Here is a 20,637-nt window from a genome sequence, read left to right as displayed (position 1 = left end):
GTAGGAGGCAGGCTGGCTGAAGACTAACATGTCCCACGTGCTTCTAAATGCCAAGCAGTTTCAACATCCAGGTGTGCTATTAATTACATTATAAATTGGACCTTTCACTACCTACATCTTTGTCATTAATCCAAATTATTTGATCAGTCAATAAAATGATATACAATTGTGTATAAATGTGTAATGATTAAATTCCTCAACAAAAAGTAAAATTATTCAAACATTTAATCACTGAAAACACATAAGCACATTAGGAAATTATATTTTAGGATACTTGTCCCATACAAAATTTAACACAAAGTTATAGACTTTGATAAACAATGTACACATTTATTATTCTTTCTCCTTTACTAATTTTTCTATCCTTGGAATTAAAGATGTGACTGCAAGTCTTAGAGCAGGGCCAGAAACCAACAGATTTCTTTGTTTTGACTCAGTCAAAGCTGAAAATGTAGCATCACATAAGTAAATAGTTGAAAAAGGCAGTAAAAATTTCATTGCCCTTTCATGGAGTTCTGGGTAACTTGTCTTTGCTTTTATCCAAAACTGAGTTACAGACATTGATTTAAATACTGATTTTAATTCTAAATCTGAAGATAACTGTGCTAGTTTTTCTTCTTCGAAGTCCTCGAGATTACTATTTTGGTGATACATAAAAGGATTAATTATCCACCAATTTCCCAGACGCAAGTCTTCTTCTGGTGGATAACAGTCACTGAACATTTGAGAAAGTCCTTCCAGGTGCTCAAAAACAGTGCTTGAAATGCTTCTCATATTTAAGCTGGATGAGTTTGAGAATTCGGAAAATGAAGGAAACATGTCATAATCATTCTCTTGTGTGCGCTTCAACCACATTTTTAACTTTTCTTTAAGTACATCCATTTTATTATACAAATTGAAGAGCGTAGTCATACTTCCTTGGAGACTTAAACTTAGTTCATTTATAAGTGAAAAAATGTCTGATAAATAGGCCAGCCTTGCCACCCATTCCTCATCAAGAAAATACTTGGCCAAATCGGAATGCTGCTGATTTAAAAAAATTTCAATTTCATGTCGTAATTCAAATAATCTTGTTAAAATTCTCCCTCTCGCTATCCACCGTACTTCAGCAGGAAGTGGTAAATCCACATGCTCAGAACCCATCTCTTCATACAAAATTGTTAACATACGTGAATTCAAGGCATTGCTCTTTATAAAACTTAAAATTTGTGCTGACTGCAAAAGAATTTTATGTAAGCACGGAGACAACTTTGCTGCTGCTAAACGTTCCCGGTGAATAAAACAATGTGTGAATGCCAGTGTATTCATGGCAACTTCTTGAATTTTTTCCCTTAAAACAGAATACCTGCCAGTCATGCTTGCAGCCCCATCTGTACAGAGACCAACACAATATTTCCAATTCAGAGATTTACTATGAATATATTTATTTATTAGTTCAAATAGTTCAACACCAGTTATTGGTGAAGGCATTTCAATACAACACAATAATTCTTCTTTTATATCACTACAATCATTATCAATGAAACGGATATAGCACAAAAGAAGGGTAGTGTTTGAGATTTCTGAAGACTCATCTATCTGAAGGGCAAACCACTTTGACTCTCTGACTTTTTGAATCAGCTGGTCTTCAATGTCTGCAGACAGTTCATCAATCCTGTGTCCAATCATATTATTAGAAAGAGGAATGGTTTTCATTTTGTCTCCAGCACTTGAACCCCAAACTTCTGAACACATTTCTACTAAGTGTGGTTTAATGAACTCTTCAGCAATGGAGAATGGCTTCTTGCTGGCAGCAATTTGGAAAGCAATTAAATAAGAAGCTTTCACGAGTGACTTTTCAACTAGTAAACACTTTTTAAAAGAACTATTTTGACATTCCATTTCAAGAGATTTTTGTTCAAAAAAATCTACTGGTTTGTTTTCCAATTCTGAATGTTTTGTCTTTAAGTGATGAGAAAGATTTGCTAGCTTCATGTGTTCAGCAGATAAGATTTCTCCACAAATGACACACTGAGGCCTTGGTGAACTTTCTTTTGATCCAGGATAGATAATAAAACCAACTTTTAAATATTCTACATCATAAGTCTGGAAAAAACCTATTTTTTTTTTCTTTGCAGGTGGAGAATCAAGTTCCACATCATTCTTCCCATTTGGCATAGGTAAATCTGAATGAAATATTTGAATCTCTGTTATTTTTAAGAATAAGCTATGTTATTGATGTTTTCCTCATACATATTTAAAATTTATACTTTTTTTTACTATTTATCAAAGGAATATACTAAAGCTTAAACACAAACCATAATACTTCCACGATGCCATTGAAAACAGAATTTCTCCTTTGTCCAAAGCTTGGTCACTAACTAAAGTGAAACTGTAAGCTGTGGTACATGAACAAGAAATTCTGTCTATTCAATAGATAACTGGAATCAGGGTTGAAGTCCACAGAATACATCACATTAAGAATAAATTACTTCATTTTTTAAAAGTTCAGGAAAAAAGAGAAAAGAAATGTTGCAAAAAGTTAACATTTGGTAAATCTAAATGAACGGTATATTGGTGTTTGTTGTGCTATATTTTCAATCTTCCTGAATTTTGAAATTTTTCCAAATTAAAGTTGGGGGGAAAAGGGTTAATTAGTAGTTTTAATACTCAATGTTAGTGAGGGTGCAGAGAAATTAATACTCTCAAAACACTGATAGTTGGAGCATAAATTGATGTGCTTTTCAGAAGGGCAATTTTGCAACATATATAAAAAAAACTATGATAGCTTTTGCCCTGGCTGGTATTCTCAGTGGTTAGAGCATTAGCCCCAGTCAGGGGCACATACCTGGGTTGCAGGCTCAATTCCTGGCGCCCTGGGGTATGTGTAGGAGGCAGGTAACCAATTGATGTGTATCTATCACATCAATGTTTCTCTTTCCCTCTCTCTCTCCTTTCCACTCTCTCTAAAAATCAATGGAAAAAATATCCTCAGGTGAGGGTTGGCAAAAAAAAAAGTCTATGATAGCTTTTGAAACTATAATTCCACTACTTAGAATTTATCCTAAGAATAAAATTAGACAAGTGTACAAAGATCCATTTACACAGCTTAACTCAACTTTTTTTATAATATTAAAAAATGAAGTAATCTCATTGTCCAATCTTAGAGGAATGGGTATGTTATATACACTGGAATCTATGCACATCTTTTAAGAATCTCAATGTATATTTAAATTTATATTCACATGGAATGGTTTCTGATGCAATTCAAATAAAAATGTAGTTTATAACAGCATATAGGAAACAATCCAATATTTAACATAGAAAAATTTTTAACGCATAAGCACACATACCTACACATTTAGATGTCCACATGTGAATGTGCATATAATATTAATTCATGTACACAAAGAGTGTATCATTTTAATGGGAATACAAAGCAATCAAACTTACTGAGGAAGGAAAATGGGGTTCTCCTTGACCCCTACCAAAAGAAAGGCATCCTTCATAAAAACTCCTGATCATTTTTTATATTTTTTTATTGATTTCAGAGAGAAGGGAGAGGGAAAGAGAGATAGAAACATGAATGAGAGAGAAACATCGATCGACTGCCTCCTACATGTCCTCTACTGGGGATTGAGCCAGCAACACAGACATGTGCCCTGACTGGGAATCGAACTGTGACCTCCTGGTTCCTGGGATGACACCCAACCAACTGAACTTCACTGGCCTAGCTCATGATTATTTTTTGACAGAGTAAGCTTTTAAATACAGTATATTCGATGAAGTACAATTGAGAACAAAAATCAGCCCTGGCTAGTGTGGCTCAGTTGGTTAGGCATTGTCTCCTGCACCAGGAAGTTGCCAGTTCAGTTCCCAGTTGGGGCACATGCCCAGGTTGCAGGCTTGATCCCAGGTAGGGGGTATGCAGGAGGCAGCCAACTGATGTTTAGTTCTCACATCAATGTTTCTTTCTTTCTTTCCTTCCTTCCTTCCTTTCCTTCCTTTCCTTTCTTTCTGTCTTTCTGTCTCTCTCTCTCTCTCTCTCTCTCTCTCTTTCTTTCTTTCTTTCATTCTTTCTTTCTTTCGTTCTTTCTTTCTTTTGTTCTTTCTTTCTTTTGTTCTTTCTTTCTCTTTCGTTCTTTCTCTTTCGTTCTTTCTCTCTCTCTCTCTCTCTCTCTCTCTCTCTCTCTCTCTCTCTCTCTCTCTCCCTCCCCCTCTCTCCCTCCTTCCCTCCCTCTTCTTTCCTCTCTCTCTAAAAAGAAAAAATCAAGCCCTATCTGGTTTGGCTCACTGGATAGAGTGTCAGCCTGTGGACTGAAAGGTCCTGGGTTCAATCCGGTCAAGGGCACATGCCCGGGTTGCAGGCTCAAACCCCAATGGGGGGCATGCAGGAGACGGCCGATCAATGATTCTCTCTCATCACTCATGTTTCTATATATCTCTCTCTCTCCCTTCCTCTCTGAAATCAATGAAAATATATTTAAAACACAAAACAAAAAAATAAAAAATAAATACAAAAAATTTTTTAAATTAAAAAATGCTTTGAGCAGAGCTATGAAAGTAACTGAAAATATAAGGGTAGGTGGGGTTAAAAGCTATAATATGGATTGGAGCAACAGTTTACAACCTTTTCAAGTATGAATTCAAATAATTTTCCTTATCAACAATACCTCAGACATACAGTTATACCTTTAGTAACTGACAAACCAACTTATAGTGTTTAAAGAAAACAACTAAGATTAAATCACTAATGCTTTTTAAAAAATTGTATTTATAATGTGGGGATAAGGACACATATGTAATAACTTAATCAATAAAAAAATTTATATTTAGTCATTGTAATAGCTTATCTATACATCTGAAAAACAGATGTTTATCTACTCTACACATAATGCTTTGTGTGCATATGGATTCAATTTAGTAGTTATTAGTGTAAATGACAATAATTATAAAAGAAATAAATTAGATGTTCAAAGGATTAAATGTTTTCACATTTATGAAACTGTCAATGACTTTCTTTTCCTTTCTTTACAAAAAAACAAACAGAGGACAAACTTTCCACATGGGAAAGCACGAGAACACATACCTGTCTGACATTCCTTGTGTTGTGTATGTGGTTTGCAAGAGATGGCCTTGGTCTGTGTGGCGGGCTTGCACAATAATGCTTTGTTCTTTAAAAGCCGGGAAGACTGGGAAGAAAGAAGTTTCATGGCATCTGTCTGTGTATTTCCCTAGTTAAAAGCAACATAAGAAACCAAAGAGAGATTTTTTTAGTATCTCATCACTGACAATAACTGCTATCAATTGAAAGGTGGCATATATCAAGAGAAATATAATTCCTCTGAAAGAGTGATTGTAATAAAGAAGTCACTATGGAAAATATACACTAATTCCTAATTCTTCTAATCAGTATTAGTTCCATTTACTGAAAATACTCTGCCCATAGTAAGTATAATCAAAACAATGAAAGCGATCTTCGCTAATTAGGACAACTATTTAGAAAAATTAGAGCCAATGTCAGACTATATGCAAAAATATATTCCATATCAATCAACAACCTCAAAATGAAAAATATTAACTGGAGAACTTTTAAATGAACAGAACAAGAAACAAGTATTCTTAAATAAAACATGAGAGTTAAAAACAAAGCAGAAAAGATGGACATATTTGACTACCTTGAATTTTTTTTGCAAACAAACGTCTTTATAAAACAAAGTTGAACCCTGGCTGGTGTGGCTCAACTGGTTGGAATGTCATCCTGCATACTGAAAGGTTTCAGGTACAATTCCTGGTCAGGGCACATACCTAGGATGCAGGTTTTATCCCTGGTTTGGGTGTGTGCTGGAGGCAACCGATTGATGTTTCTCTCTCTCTCTCTCTCTCTCTTTCTCTCTCCTCTCTCCCTCCCTCCCTCCCTCCTCTCTCTCAAATTGAAAACACATCCTTGGGTAAGGATTTCTTTAAAAAATTGAAGAATAAGCAACAGAGTGAGAGAATGTATTTAAAACATGTTTTTCCATTCAGTTATGGAGTAATATTTACTGAATGTTCAGTTTAAGCCAAGCACTGTTCTAAGCCCTGGAGATACAGCGAAAAAACAAGACAAAGTACTACTCTCATGCGACTTACATTCTAGAGCAGCCGTGGGCAAACTACAGCCCGTGGGCCGGAACCGGCCCGTTTGAAATGAATAAAACTAAAAAAAAAAAGACCGTACCCTTTTATGTAATGATGTTTACTTTGAATTTATATTAGTTCACACAAACACTCCATCCATGCTTTTGTTCCAGCCCTCCGGTCCAGTTTAAGAACCCATTGTGGCCCTCGAGTCAAAAAGTTTGCCCACCCCTGTTCTAGAGGGAGGCTCAGAAGATAAACAAGTAAAACAAATAAATAATGTATAATTTTAGGGAATGATAAGTGCTATGAAAGAAATAAAGTAGGGTAAGAGAGTGGAGAATGATGGTGTGGAGGAAGGAGTAAACATTTGAGCAGAGACCTTCTGAATATTCAAAAGAGCAAGCCATGCAAAGGCCAGAGGTCAAAGGATTCCAGGCAGAGGGATGGTAGGTGCAAATCTGTGAGGTGGGAAAGAGCTTGGCCTGCTTTAGGAATATCAACAAGAACAAGGCTAAGTAAGCAGGGGTGAGAATGATACATTTGGAGAGGTAGGCAGAAGCCAAACTGTATAGGGTCTGAAAGGGCTGTGTTTTAAATTTATAAAATAGATAATATATGCAATAATTTTGAGTTATATAATAATTCAAAAGGTATAAAAGTGTATACAGAAAAAGTTTTCTATGCTTGTCTGCCATCTAGCCAGACTCTACCTTGAATACAACCACTCTTCCCAATTTCTTATACATTCTTCCAAAGATGGCCTATGTCAATGATTTTTTTAAAAATATATTTTATTGATTTTTTACAGAGAGGAAGGGAGAGAGATAGAGAGTTAGAAACATCGAAGAGAGAGAAACATCGATCAGCTGCCTCCTGCACACTCCCCACTGGAGATGTGCCCGCAACCAAGGTACATGCCCTTGACCGGAATCGAACCCGGGACCCTTCAGTCCGCAGGCCGACGCTCTATCCACTGAGCCAAACCGGTTACGGCCAATGATTTCTTTTTAAATATATTTTATTGATTTCAGAGAAGGGAGAAGGAGAGATAGAAATATCAATGATGAGAGAGAATCATTGATCAGCTGCCTCCTGCACGCCCCACACTGGGGATCGAGCCCACAACCCGGGCATGTACCCTGACCGGGAATCAAACTGTGACCTCCTGGTTCATAGGTCTACACTCACAGAGCCATGCCAGCCGGGCTATGTCAATGATTTTCAACTGGTGTGCCATGGCATACTGGTGTGTCGCAAGAATTTTTAAAACATGCAATACCTGACTAGTCAGGGGCACTGATCTCTTTTACCTTAGATTTAATTAAAAAATGACAACAGCCAACACAATATGAATGAATGAATGAATGAATCAAAATTATACCTATTATACCTATTATCGGATGGGCAAAAAATATATTTTTTGGTGTGCTGCAGAATTTTAGTAATTAGTTTATGTGTGTCATGAGATGAGAAAGGTTGAAAATCGCTAGTTTATGTAATTAAATAAGTTGCTTCTGATTACAAATGATCATATTTTTAGTAAGGTTCTGCATTGTCACTTAGCAAGCTATCTTGGAGGTATATTTACATCACTTTGTATGAAGCTGCCTCCTAGGGGCTTTATACACTGAATGTACCTCAGGGAATGTGAAGTGTCTCGGCTGAACTTTTGTTGTTGTTGCTGACCCTCACCCAAGGATATTTTTCCACTGATTTTTAGAGAGAATGAAGGGAGGGGGAAAAACATCAATGGAATCAAACACAGGACCCTTCAGTCTTTGGGCCAAAGCTCTATCCACTGAGCAAACTGGCTAGGGCATCTGCTTCTGAACATTTAAATATTACAAATCTTTTGCTGTTATAAACAATGCTGCAATAAATATCCTTACACATAAATTCTACATGTGCTATTATCCTATATAATAAAAGCCTAATATGCAAATCGACCAAATGGCAGAACGACCAGTGGAATGACCCGTCACTATGACGCATAATGACCACCAGGGGGCAGACACTCAACGCAGGAGCTGCCCCCTGGTGGTCAGTGCGCTCCCACAGGGGGAGCATCACTCAGCCAGAAGCCGGGCTCACAGCTGGCGAGCGCAGCAGCAGTAGCAGCGCAGGCGGGCGGTAAGGAGCGAGGAGTCCCCGACTGCGAGAGGGATGTCTGACTGCTGCGGAGAGCAGGCCTAAGCCGGCAGGCGGGACATTCCCCAAGGGGTCCTGGACTGCGAGAGGGCATAGGCCAGTTTGAGGCACCCCCCGCCCCGTGCACAAATTTCGTGCACTGGGCCTCTAGTATCTATATAAAAAGGTCTTACAAATGCTGTTTGGTGGGTCAAAATATATTAAAATCTGTATGTGACAGACTTTAATTATGATAGTATTGCCAAATTGCTTTCCCTAGAAGTCATATCAAATTAAATGACCTTCCTCTGGCCAGTCAGTGGATTGAGCATTGTTCCGTGCACCAAGAGATCATTGGTTCGATTCCCAGTCAGGGCACATGCCTGAGTTGTGGGCTCAATCCCCAGTGTGGAGCATGCAAGAGGCAGCCCACCAATGATTCTCTCTCATCATTGATGTTTCTATTTCTATCTCCCTCTCCCTCTCTGAAATCAATAAAAAAAATATAAAAATAATTAAATGACCTTCAGCAATGTATGTGAGCCTGTTTCCTAGCACTGTTTCCCACTTTTTCATCTTATGATACACATAAATTAATTACTAAAATTCTGCAGCACACCAAAAAATGTATTTTTTGCCCATCTGACAAAGAAAGAAATTGGTATAATTTTGATTCATTCATACCGGGTGGCTATTATTGTGTTTACTGTTGTCATTCTCTTATTTGACAATCTAAGGAAAAAGAGATCAGTGTCCCTGGCTACATAGTCCAGTATTGCATGTTTTAAGAATTCTTGCAGCACACCAGTGTGCCACAACACAACAATTGAAAACCGCGGCTCTAATCAACACATTATCAGACTCTTTGCTATTTCTCAATAAATGAAAAATTATCTAATAGTAGTGTCATTAGGTATTTTCATGGTTAAGCATTATTTGTATTTCCTCTTCTGTGAACTTTCTATTCATAGACTTTGCTCAATTTTCCTTTGTCTTTAAAAAAAAATTCTATGCATATTTTTGAATGGGTAACATAACATGTGACATAAATTTCAAAAATTCAAATAGTAAACAATAAAACTATAAATCTCTCTCTTAAAATTCTCCCTCAGTTACTGAGTTCTCCACAGAGGCACCACTATCATCTATTTATTGGCTGCCTTCCAGAGATATTCTATATATGTGTACAGGCATGTGTTTTGTCTGTTTTTAAAACAGAAATGGCAGCGTGCTATACTGTTTTGTGTCTTTTTCACTTATATGTAAGTCTGCTCTATGTCTGTACATATAGGGCTGCCTCATTCTTTTTTAACTGCATGGTATTCCACTGTATGGATATAACATATTTATATAACAGTCCCAACACAGCCACTGTGTATGCTTGTGCAGGGGATTCCGCTTGCCAGGCCACATGACTAAGTGTGAGGTTGGAGAGGGGTGCATTTCAGGCTCTACCCATGGTCTTCATTTTGGTTTAATTTGTGCGGTAGAAATCCAACTGTACTTTTTTTCCATGTTTACTCAATTCTCACAATACTATTTATTGAATAATCTAGATTTCTTCTACTAATCTAAAATGCCAATTTTATTATTTCTAAATTCCCATATATATTTAGATCTATTTCTGGACCTCCTTTCTGTTGAGTTTGTCCATCTGTTCATGGCTTCAGTATCAGTTGTTCCAACTATGTAGAGCAGTGGTTCTCAACCTTGGCTGCACATTAGAATCACCTGGGAATCTTTTTAAAACCCTGATTTCTGGGCCTCATCCTCCGGAAATTCTGTTTCTTTGTTACTAATGTTGTGGCCTCACCCCCTAACAAAGAAACAGAATTTCCGGAGGATGAGGCCCAGAAATCAGGATTTTAAAAAGATTCCCAGCCGAAACCGGTTTGGCTCAGTGGATAGAGCGTCGGCCTGCGGACTGAAAGGTCCCAGGTTCGATTCCGGTCAAGGACATGTACCTGGGTTGCGGGCACATCCCCAGAAGGAGATGTGCAAGAGGCAGCTGATCGATGTTTCTCTCTCATCGATGTTTCTAACTCTCTATCTCTCTCCCTTCCTCTCTGTAAAAAATCAATAAAAAAAATATATTATAAAAAAAAAATAAATAAATAAAAAAAAAATAAAAAGATTCCCAGGTGATTCTAATGTGCAGCCAAGGTTAAGAACCACTGATGTAGAGCTTTATAAAATTTGCAACTTTCCCATAATTTTTAAAACTAGCTCTTCCCTCTTCTTTATTCTTCTTTTTCAGAATCTCATTGAAGGTGTTTAAGCAGTGAAGTCACACAATCTGATTTTGTTTTAAGAAGATCATTTTGGCAACAGTATGAAGAAAAAAACCGCAAAGGGGAAAAAGGGAAGCAGGAAAACAGGTAGGAGGTCATTGCAATAATCCAGAAGAAAGATGATGGTGGCTCAAACTAAGGAGGTAACAAGAACACTAGAGAAGAAGTCTGGAAGGAATAAAAGGGTCCTGTTTTAGACATATTGATTGAGATACCTATTAACCATCTAAATGTAATTAATCATATAAATGTCAAGTAGACAGTTGGATACATGAATCTGGAACTCAGAGATTAGGGCAAAAGAAATAAACTGGGAATCAGCCACCACCTGGGTGCTATTTAAAACCACAGGACTCGCCCTAGCCGGTTTGGCTCGGTGGATAAAGCTTCGGCCTGCGGACTGAAGGGTCGAAGGTTCGATTCCGGTCGGGGGCATGTGCCTTGGTTGCGGGCACATCCCCAGACGGGGGTGTGCAGGAGGCGGCTGATCGATGTTTCTCTCTCATCGATGTTTCGGACTCTCTGTCCCTCTTCCTTTCTCTCTGTAAAGAATCAATAAAATATATTTTAAAAAAAAAAGAAATAAATAAAACCACAGGACTGCCCTGGCTGGTTTGGCTCAGCAGATAAAAGCATCGGCATGCGGACTGAAAGGTCCCGGGTTCGATTCTGGTCAAGGGCACGTGCCCGGGTTGTGGGCTTGATCCCCCGTGGGGGTTGTGCAGGAGGCAGCCAACCAATGATTCTCTCTCATCATTAATGTTTCTATCTCCCTCTCCCTTTTATATTTAATAAAATAATAAATAAATAAAACCACAGGATTGTATGAGTTACCTAGGAAGCAATGTAGGTTAAGAAAAGGTACGAGTATGATGACCTAGAAATTAAAGAAGGTATTTCAAGAAGAAAAGGGGAAAAAAAGCCCTAGCTCAGCGGTTCTCAACCTGTGGGTCACGACCCCTTTGGGGGTCAAATGACCCTTTCACAGGGATCACCTAAGACCATCAGAAAACACATATATAATTACATATTGTTTTTGTGATTAATCACTATGCTTTAATTATGTTCAATTTGTAAAAATGAAAATACATCCTGCATATCAGATATTTACATTACGATTCATAACAGTAGCAAAATTAGTTATGAAGTAGCAACGAAAATAATTTTATGGTTGGGGGTCACCACAACATGAGGAACAGTATTAAAGGGTCGCAGCATTAGGAAGGTTGAGAACCACTGCCCTAGCTGGTCTGGCTCCGTGGATAGAGCATCGGCCTACAGACTGAAAGGTCCCAGGTTTGATACCGGTCAAGGGCACATGCCCGGGTTGCTGGCTCAATCACCAGTAGGGGCGTGCAGGAGGCAGCCGATCAATGATTCTCTCTCATTATTGATGTTTCTCTCTCTCTCTTCCTCTCCATTCCTCTCTGAAATCAATAAAATCTTAAAAAAAAAAAAAAAAAAGTAAAGATCAATTGTATCAAATGTTACAGAAAAGATGAGGAGAATGAAAACTGAAAGTTGACATTGGATTCGGCAAAATAAAAAGTATTAGCAACCTTGACGAGCAGTTTCAGTGAAGAAGTGCAGACTAAAGCCTGACTAGAGTGAGCTAAGGAAAGATCACATTTTTTAAAATGGAGGCAGCAAGTAGAGGGCTACCTTTAGAGGATTTTTCCAAAATGGAGAGCAGAGAAATGGGACAGTGGCTAGAGGGCCATGGTGTTAACGAAGGATTTTTTTCCAAGAAGCATTACTGCATATTTTTTTTTAAATATATTTTATTGATTTTTTACAGAGAAGAAGGGAGAGGGATAGAGAGCTAGAAACATCGATGAGAGAGAGACACGTTTTTTAAAATGGAGGCAGCAAGTAGAGGGCTACCTTTAGAGGATTTTTCCAAAATGGAGAGCAGAGAAATCGAACCCGGGACCCTTGAGTCCTCAGGCCGACGCTCTATCCACTGAGCCAAACCGGTTCGGCTTACTGTATATTTTTGTGTTGATTAAAATGATAAGTTGGAAGGGGGGAAAATCCAAAATATATTTTTAAAAAATCCTATTGCCCTAGCCAGTTTGGCTAAGGGGTAGAGCATCGGCCTATGGACTGAAGGGTTCGATTCCGGTCAAGGGCATGTACCTCAGTTGTAGGCTCCCAGCCCTGGTGGATGGCATGTGGGAGTCAACCAATCGATGCATCTCTCTCACATCAGTGTTTCTCTCTGTCTCTCCCTCTCCCTTCCACTCTCTCTAAAAATCAATGGAAAAAATATCCTCGAGTGAGGTTAAAAAAAAAAAAGAAGAAATCCTATAAACCAACAATTCAACACAAAAATGGAAAAAATTAAAAACAGAAAATTTAAAGAAAATTAAAATGTTCAAAAACAGAAATTAAACTCATTAGTAATCAGTGACAGGAAAAAGAAGACAACAATAAGATATGACAAAACAGATTGGCAAAAAAAATGTTTACATCTGACATTAAATGATAGGCTGTGGAAAATAAATACAATCATAAACTGCTGATGAGAATAAAAATTGGAACGGCCTCTCTGCAGGGCAATTAAAAAACTAAAACTGCAAATATTGCTTTGACACCAAAATTCCACTCTTCCATATCTACACTAGACAAATACCTGCACGCGTGCACAAGGAGACATCTATAAGGATGTTCACTGTAGCAGAAATGTTTAATAGTGAAAAAATGGAAGCAACCTAATGTTCATCAATAGGGCAATGGACAAAAAAAATGTGGTTCCTATATACAGTATAATACCATATAGCAGTCAATAGGAATGTACCAAATCTATTAGGTCTCACATGGATACTTGAAAAAACAATATTAAATATTTTCTATGGATTTGCATGTATGAATGTGAAAGAATAAAAATGGTCTGAAAGGACACACACCAAACTCCTAATAGCAGTTACATCTAGAAATATGAAAAGTGATAATTTAAAAAATCCTATATAATAAAAGGCTAATATGCAAATTGTCCCCTCGGGAGTTCGACCAACCGGGAGTTCGACCGCTTGCTATGACATGCGCTGACCACCAGGGGGCGGCGCAGAACAAAGGAAGGCCCCGACCGGCCATCAGCAGCCGAGAGAAGGGAAGGAAGATCCCGGCTGGCAGCCGGAAGGCCCTGTTTGGCCCTGATCGCTGGCCGGGTCTAGGGACCCTACCCATGCACGAATTTCATGCACCGGGCCTCTTGTAAATAAATAAAAGTATAAGAGGGGGAAAAAAAAAGAACTGAGTAAATAAGCCAAATCTAACAATGGTTAATTCTGGATGGTGAAGTATGGCTCTGGGCCAAGTTCAGCCCACCACTGTTTTTGTAAATAAAACTGTATTATAACACAGCCTCTTACTGTGCTGCAATGGCACAGGTGAAGAGTTGAAACACAGACCATATGACCTGCAAAGTTTAAAATATTTACTATCTAGACCTTTATACAAAGTTTGCTGACCTTTGCAGACTTTCTTCTTTGTATGTTTCTGTATCTAACTGTTACCCCAAATTTAAGACCACTTAAATAAGTTGAAAGAAATTCACACAAAAGTCCGAGAGGAACAAAGAAAAAATTCTAAAACTGTCATTTTATTTAAAAAATCAGAGTACTACACTAATTATTATTATTATACTTTTTAAGACTAAACTGAAAATATTAGAGCTATTCTGTAGCACAGTTTAAATGACTGGTTAGAGTGAATTATAGAAGGACACCACATAGGGAAAACATATACAGTGTGGGGCAAAAGTAAGCTTACAGTTGTAACAAAACACAGTTTATTCTTGTATTATTAATTAATTATTGTATTATTTCCCATACAAACAATTATAAACCTACTTTTACCCCACCCTGTATATGGCAGTCGCATGTAATATGAGGAATATGTTTCTGAAAATCCTGAATAATTCAAAACTAACACAATTCAAAACTAATTGTCCCATACATATAGAAGAGGAATGCATTCTCAGAGTACACAAATTTTCAACCAATATAGAATATTTTCATAATACACATTAATAATGCTTATTAATATGATACTTTATATAATGATATATATATATATGATATATATATATATATATATGTATATATGCCTAAGTGACCGTTATGACTGGTCACTATGACATGCACTGACCACCAAGGGGCAGACACTCAATGCAGGAGCTGCCCCCTGGTGGTCAGTGTGCTCCCACAGCCAACCTCCTGCAGCCAGCCAACCTCCCACAGTCCCTCCCCCTGGCCAGCCAACCTCCCGCGGTCCCTCTCCCCAGCCGGCCAGCCCCAATCGGGGCAGCCAGGCAGAGGGACCCAACCTATGCACGAATTCATGCACCGGGCCTCTAGTGTAGTTAATAATAAAATTAATTCTATAACACAGTGATTTATTATGTGATTTCAAGATATAATTTAATGTACAATATCCTATATAATAAAAGTGTGATATGCAAATCGACTGAACAGTGGTCAGCAGGGGGGCAGGGCTGGCGAGCAGGTGGTGCCAGGCCAGCCAAGGCATGTGCCAGCGGCAGAGGAAGGGAACGGGCGATGGGGGGCTGGGGGAGTGGCAGCAATCAGCTGCAGCGGAGGGGCGATGGGGGGGTGGGGCTGGCCACTCGCAGGTGGTGCCCTCCCCGGGTAGGCCCGCCTGGTCACCTCCCACAGAGGGAGGCCAAACTGTGACTTAGGCCTGTAGGCCTAAGTCACCAGTAGGACATCCCCTGAGGACTCCCAGACTGCAAGACGGCGCAGGCCGGGCTGAGGGACCCCCCCCCAATGCATGAATTTTCGTGCATGGGGTCTCTAGTATAATATACAACTGCAAAGTTAACTTAATGACAGTTCTAATGCAGTATCATGCCTGAAAGTAATTAACTAGAAGTTATCATTATCATCTTCCAACAACACAAATAATGGGAAAGTTAAGAGTTAAGAGGTTTCAAAATAGGACAAGCTATCTCTCTACATTGTGGTGAAGGCTGGTCTGATTCCCTGAAAGACTTCTGCTAAAAAATTAATCTAATATGGTTTGTATTTTCCAGGGGATTGGGCCTAAGCTGGTAGCCAGATATTCCTCTCACAATCTAGGGCTCTTGAAGTCCAGGACCCCTTGCTCCTTACCTCCCACCTGCAGCAGAGGTGGGAGAGGTTCCCACCACTGCTGCTGCACTCACTAGCCATGAGCCCAGCTTCTGGCTGAGCGACGCTCTCCCTGTGGGAGCACACTGACCACCAGGGGGCAGCTCCTGCATTGAGCATCTGCCCCCTGGTGGTCAGTGCACATCATAGCAACCAGTCGTTCCGCCATTCAGTCAATTTGCATCTTAGGGTTTTATTATATAGGATTGGTGTGACACTGGTTAATAAAATTATATAGGTACCAGGTGTACAATGCTATAAAACATCATGTGTACATTGTATGGTGTGTTCACTACCCCAAGTCAAGTCTCCTTCCATCCAGATTATCCCCCCTATACCCTCTTCTACCTCACCCAACACCTTTCATTGTGGTTTTCTTGATATTCAGACACACTGTCTATCTTTTGCCTTTCCACCATGGAACAGCAATTCACATTTGGATCATCTTTTCAAAAACAGCAACTATTGCTGAAACATGGCCACTCACTCACTTGCTGCCCACCCCAATTCTATGGTCTCTGCCCTCCACCAGAGATCCAAATCCACGAGACTTTTATTTTTCTAATTCTAGCAAGTCGTCTTCTATTAATTCATGGGGAACCACCCAAGCAAAATTTCAACATCTCCTTCATCAACCTTGCACAAATTTACCTTCTTTACCACTTTCACAGATTCTTTATTAGCATGTTGTCTTCCAAGTTAAAGCCTCTTTAAATTACGGTAAAGCTGAAATGTTTTGATAGCTTTGGAGTTATCAGATATAGCTTGCCTGCTCATGTTTATATTCTTAATACCTTGACAGGCTTTAAAACTGGAAAGCCAGTTATGACTTATAGTAAACCTTTTTGTCTCACTGTCACCTCCTTTCAAATCATCAAAATACTTTATTCCTTAGCACAGACAATAGCTTGGCCTTTGGAGCGCTTTTGTCAGCCCTGACCTTATAGTCATGTTGCCAGGAATTTATCCATTTATTCCATTATCCTTGTCTAGTTATAAGGTAATTTTGTGAACTAAAGGGGGCACCTGCTTTAATGATGCTTTGTTTTCTTGAGCATTATCTCTAATATTCTGCAGGATGCACTCGCCTAAGTTACTAGAATGAGATATCACAACAGTAGTCTAGCCTCTGGCCTTCTTCACACAATTTTGTCACATTTAATTTCTGTTCCAAATTTATTAAATTCTGGGCATACTTTTTAGCACTAGCCCCACCACATAATGCATCTGAATGACATTGTTATTTGATATAAAAAATGATTTTTCACTATATCAAGAGCAAATGTTAAGAGAGTAGCACAAGAGTCACCAATACATTAACCTAAGGCCTAAGGTTCATGTGATATTGATAAAGAATGATGGGAATTTTGTTTTCCTGCTAAAGTGATGCTGATACAGGACAATAATGACATAGTCTATAATCCTTTCAGCTTGCCAATTGCAATTATGCATTTCTTCAAAAACTGTTTTAATTTTGGGAAGTTTTACAATGTTTCAAATTTAAGAAAGTGGGAATTTAAATATTTTTACTTTGCACTATTTTCTGCCTGACGTAATTCAAAGATACATAAAATGACATAATACTCAACTTTTAAGAGACTTTTTTGTCTAAAAGAAAATTACTTGAATGTAGCAAAAGAGAAAAATAAGCAACCAGATGAAATTAACAAGTATTTAAATATTTAAAGAAATTAAAGAGACACAAATAATAAAAATAAATTAGGAATGCATTGTTATTAATAATGTAATTTTAAGATTCGAAAACAAAAGTTAATGCATAATATATTACTCTAATTTTTTAAAGATTAAGCTGCAAATAGAAATGTACTCAGATATATATTAGAAGGTTATATCCAAAATGAAAATAAAGTGGCATTATTAGGCAAATACTAACAATAAAACTTACATCTTCAATGATCTTTGCTGCCTCTTTAGTAACTGCACCTGTTATAAAATGAAAACATGCATTATTATCCCCAGAATATACAGAAGTAAACACTAAAACCAAGAAGTTACTCTCCTCTCACTAAGGTGATCTAGAGTCTAGGTCAAAATTTCTCAAAAAAAGACCAAGAAAACTTGGCCTCAGTATCACTTAGGGTCCTTGGTTAAGGTGAGGATTCCTGGGCCACAATCCCACCTATTGTATTAGAATCTCTCTTTTTTTTTAAATATTTTATTGATTTTTTACAGAGAGGAAGAGAGAGGGCTAGAGAACCAGAAACATCGATGAGAGAGAAACATCGATCAGCTGCCTCCTGCACACCCCCCACTGGGGATGTGCCCACAACCAAGGTACATGCCCTTGACCGGAGAATCTCTTTTGGTAAAGGCAGCTATATTAAAATAATTTGGGTTATTGCCCTAGCTGGTTTGGTTCAGTGGATAGAGCATCAGCCTCCAGACTGAAGGGTACCAGGTTCAATTCCAGTCAAGGGCACATGCCCAGTTTCAGGCTCAATCCCCAGTGGGGGGCATGCAGAAGGCAGCCAATCAATGATTCTCTCACATCATTGATCTTTCTCTCTCCCACTCTCCCTTCCTCTCTGAAATCAATAAAATAATAATAATAATAATAATTTGGGTTATTAAAAAATAAACTATGCATGCCACTTCCTTCCCTATCAATTCCACCCCGCTTGCTACCCTCTTCACTCCAAGACAGAGGAGTATGTTTCCTCATATAAATGTAAATATTACCAATAACAGCTATGCACGCTAGACAAAACTGATTCCCACAGTTTGAACAAATGCCTTTACACCAAGTCATACCTTTTAAAACACTGTTAGTGTTCCCTGTGGGCTGGGCAGGAGGTACTTTTGCTAATGACACCACATTGGTTATAACTGGTGTTGTAGTTGTCCTCGCAGAAGGGAACGCCATTGAAGCAGTTGGTGCCTTAGCAATACGTACTGATTAAAACAAAAAGGTAAGACCTAGTATAAACAAAAGGGTCACACACAAAAACCCTGTTTAACAACTTAATTTTCAAGATGCAATGCAAATATCTACCTCTGTATAATGTTGGGTTGGGTGATTCTGGTCAGATTAGTGTTCATTAGGACTTAAAGGAAAGCTGATTCTCTAAAATTATAAGCTTCAAATTATATTTAACAGTGGGAATTTAAATATTTTTTACTTTGCACTATTTTCTGTCTGACATAATTCAAAGATACATAACACTATACTGAACTTTTTCAAGAGACTTTAAAATATAGGTATTTGCTTCAGGGTTAGCTGGGCTTTTCTATTAGTGAGTATTAAAACTCCTACATTTATGTTGCTTCAAATAAAAATTTAACATGACAATTTTTATAAATAAGTTGGCGATGTAGCTGTCCATCCATATAAAAACAGTGGCTTCGTTAACCCACATCATAGAATGAAAATTCTACCTCCCACCTGGCAAATCTCAGGGAATGGATGCTATAACACAAAAGATTAGCACAAGGCATATCTGGATTAAGGTGATGACTAATAAGACTACAATGGTGGACAAGAGCCACACTGTAAGGAGTCAAAGCACATGGATTCTGTCAATTCAATAGCACTCCAGGCTTTGATCAGAGAACATAATATCAAATGTTTTTAATCTAAGTCAGAGAAGTCCTACTTCAGGGAACTATTTTAAAAACATGCTACGTAACTACCTATTCATCTGGATATTTTGATCACATTAGCTGTCCTACTTGCAAAATTATTTTATTCTTAGCCAAGAAAAACTTGGCTACCCATGAAGAAGTGATCTATTTTATTTTTTTATATAATTAATGTGTTGTTCCTTTTTCCTTGGCTACAAGCAAGCACTGGATAAAATCTTAGGCCAGACACAGCAACTATATAAACATATTTATAGTCTTTCCCTTTATTTGCCCCAATTTCCTACTTTTATTTCTAGTTTATTAACTGAATAGCATATATCGCTTAGTGTAAGTTATTTATGTACAGATAAATGCAATAAAAAGCAATCAAATCTAATTTTCCTATAAAATTAGTGCTTCTACATTTATTATTCTTGGTGTGTTTGATTATGAGAGCAAAAAGTATCAGGATTAATTTCCCACAAAGGCAATCCTTAAGGATTCTTACAGGAAAATTTAAGGAAATTCAGGCTATCTGAATCCAGTGAAATTTTGTTCTTATTATATTATTTACAATTGTATATACTGATAGTATTATCCTAGCATTGACATAAAAATCCCATTAGCCAAGTTTAATTTTACCTTTTCTTTGTGGAACAAGGTCATTTGTAATTTGATGATGACAGAACACCAAGACACAAAATAGATTACAGAAATGTTTGATGTTTCCTCGCCATTTTATGGTCTCGCTTAGCTTACCCTGTCGTTTACAAGCATCACACTTGGCCATCTGAGAAAAAAAACAGGATATGCTTAAAACTATAAAATAATGAAAAGATAAAATTATTATAAAATCAGAAGGCACTATGAAAACATGATATATGAATCAGTTGAGATCACAAAATATAAGATTTCTACCTTAAAATGTTGTGGTTATTCTCCAATGATACATCCAATACAGAGTTAATATCCACAATTTATAAAGAACTCAAACAACTCGTCCTAGCTAGTTTGGCTCAGTGGATGGAGCGTCAGCCTGTGGACTGGAGGATCCCAGGTTCAATTCTAGTCAAGGGCACATGCCCAGGTTGCAGGCTCAATCCCCAGTAGGGAGCATGCAGGACACAACCAATCAATGATTCTCTCTCATCATTGATGTTTCTATCTCTCTCTTCCTCTCTGAAATCAATATAAATATATTTTTTTAAAAACTCAAACAACTCAACACCAAAAAAACAATCCAATTAAAATATGGGCAGAGGACCTAAGCAGATACTTCTCCAAAGAGGACATACAGATGGCCTATCTATATATATAAAACCCTGCCCTAACCGGTTTGGCTCAGTGGATAGAGCGTCAGCCTGCGGACTGAAGGGTCCCAG

At 38.0% G+C, this 20,637-nt stretch overlaps 1 protein-coding gene across 7 annotated transcripts in view; it reads right to left on the bottom strand.

Annotated features, from left to right (window-relative positions):
• Window positions 1-207: 207 nt before the first annotated feature.
• Window positions 208-20,637, bottom strand: part of ZMYM6 (zinc finger MYM-type containing 6) — a 49,215-nt gene continuing 28,785 nt past the window's right edge. For all 7 annotated transcript variants that reach the window (XM_023758516.1, XM_014460453.2, XM_006094187.3 and 4 more), the window contains 5 exons: window positions 19,898-20,045; window positions 18,446-18,586; window positions 17,580-17,617; window positions 5,069-5,213; window positions 208-2,165 (listed from right to left, as the gene is read on the bottom strand). In XM_023758516.1, coding sequence (XP_023614284.1) covers window positions 334-2,165; window positions 5,069-5,213; window positions 17,580-17,617; window positions 18,446-18,586; window positions 19,898-20,045 — 2,304 coding nt within the window. In that variant the 3' untranslated portion in view covers window positions 208-333. The remainder of the gene's footprint in view (window positions 2,166-5,068; window positions 5,214-17,579; window positions 17,618-18,445; window positions 18,587-19,897; window positions 20,046-20,637) is intronic.

Source organism: Myotis lucifugus, unplaced genomic scaffold, assembly GCF_000147115.1.
Source record: "Myotis lucifugus unplaced genomic scaffold, Myoluc2.0 scaffold_131, whole genome shotgun sequence".
Lineage (NCBI taxonomy): Eukaryota > Metazoa > Chordata > Mammalia > Chiroptera > Vespertilionidae > Myotis > Myotis lucifugus.
This window is presented reverse-complemented; position numbering and strand designations above follow the sequence as displayed.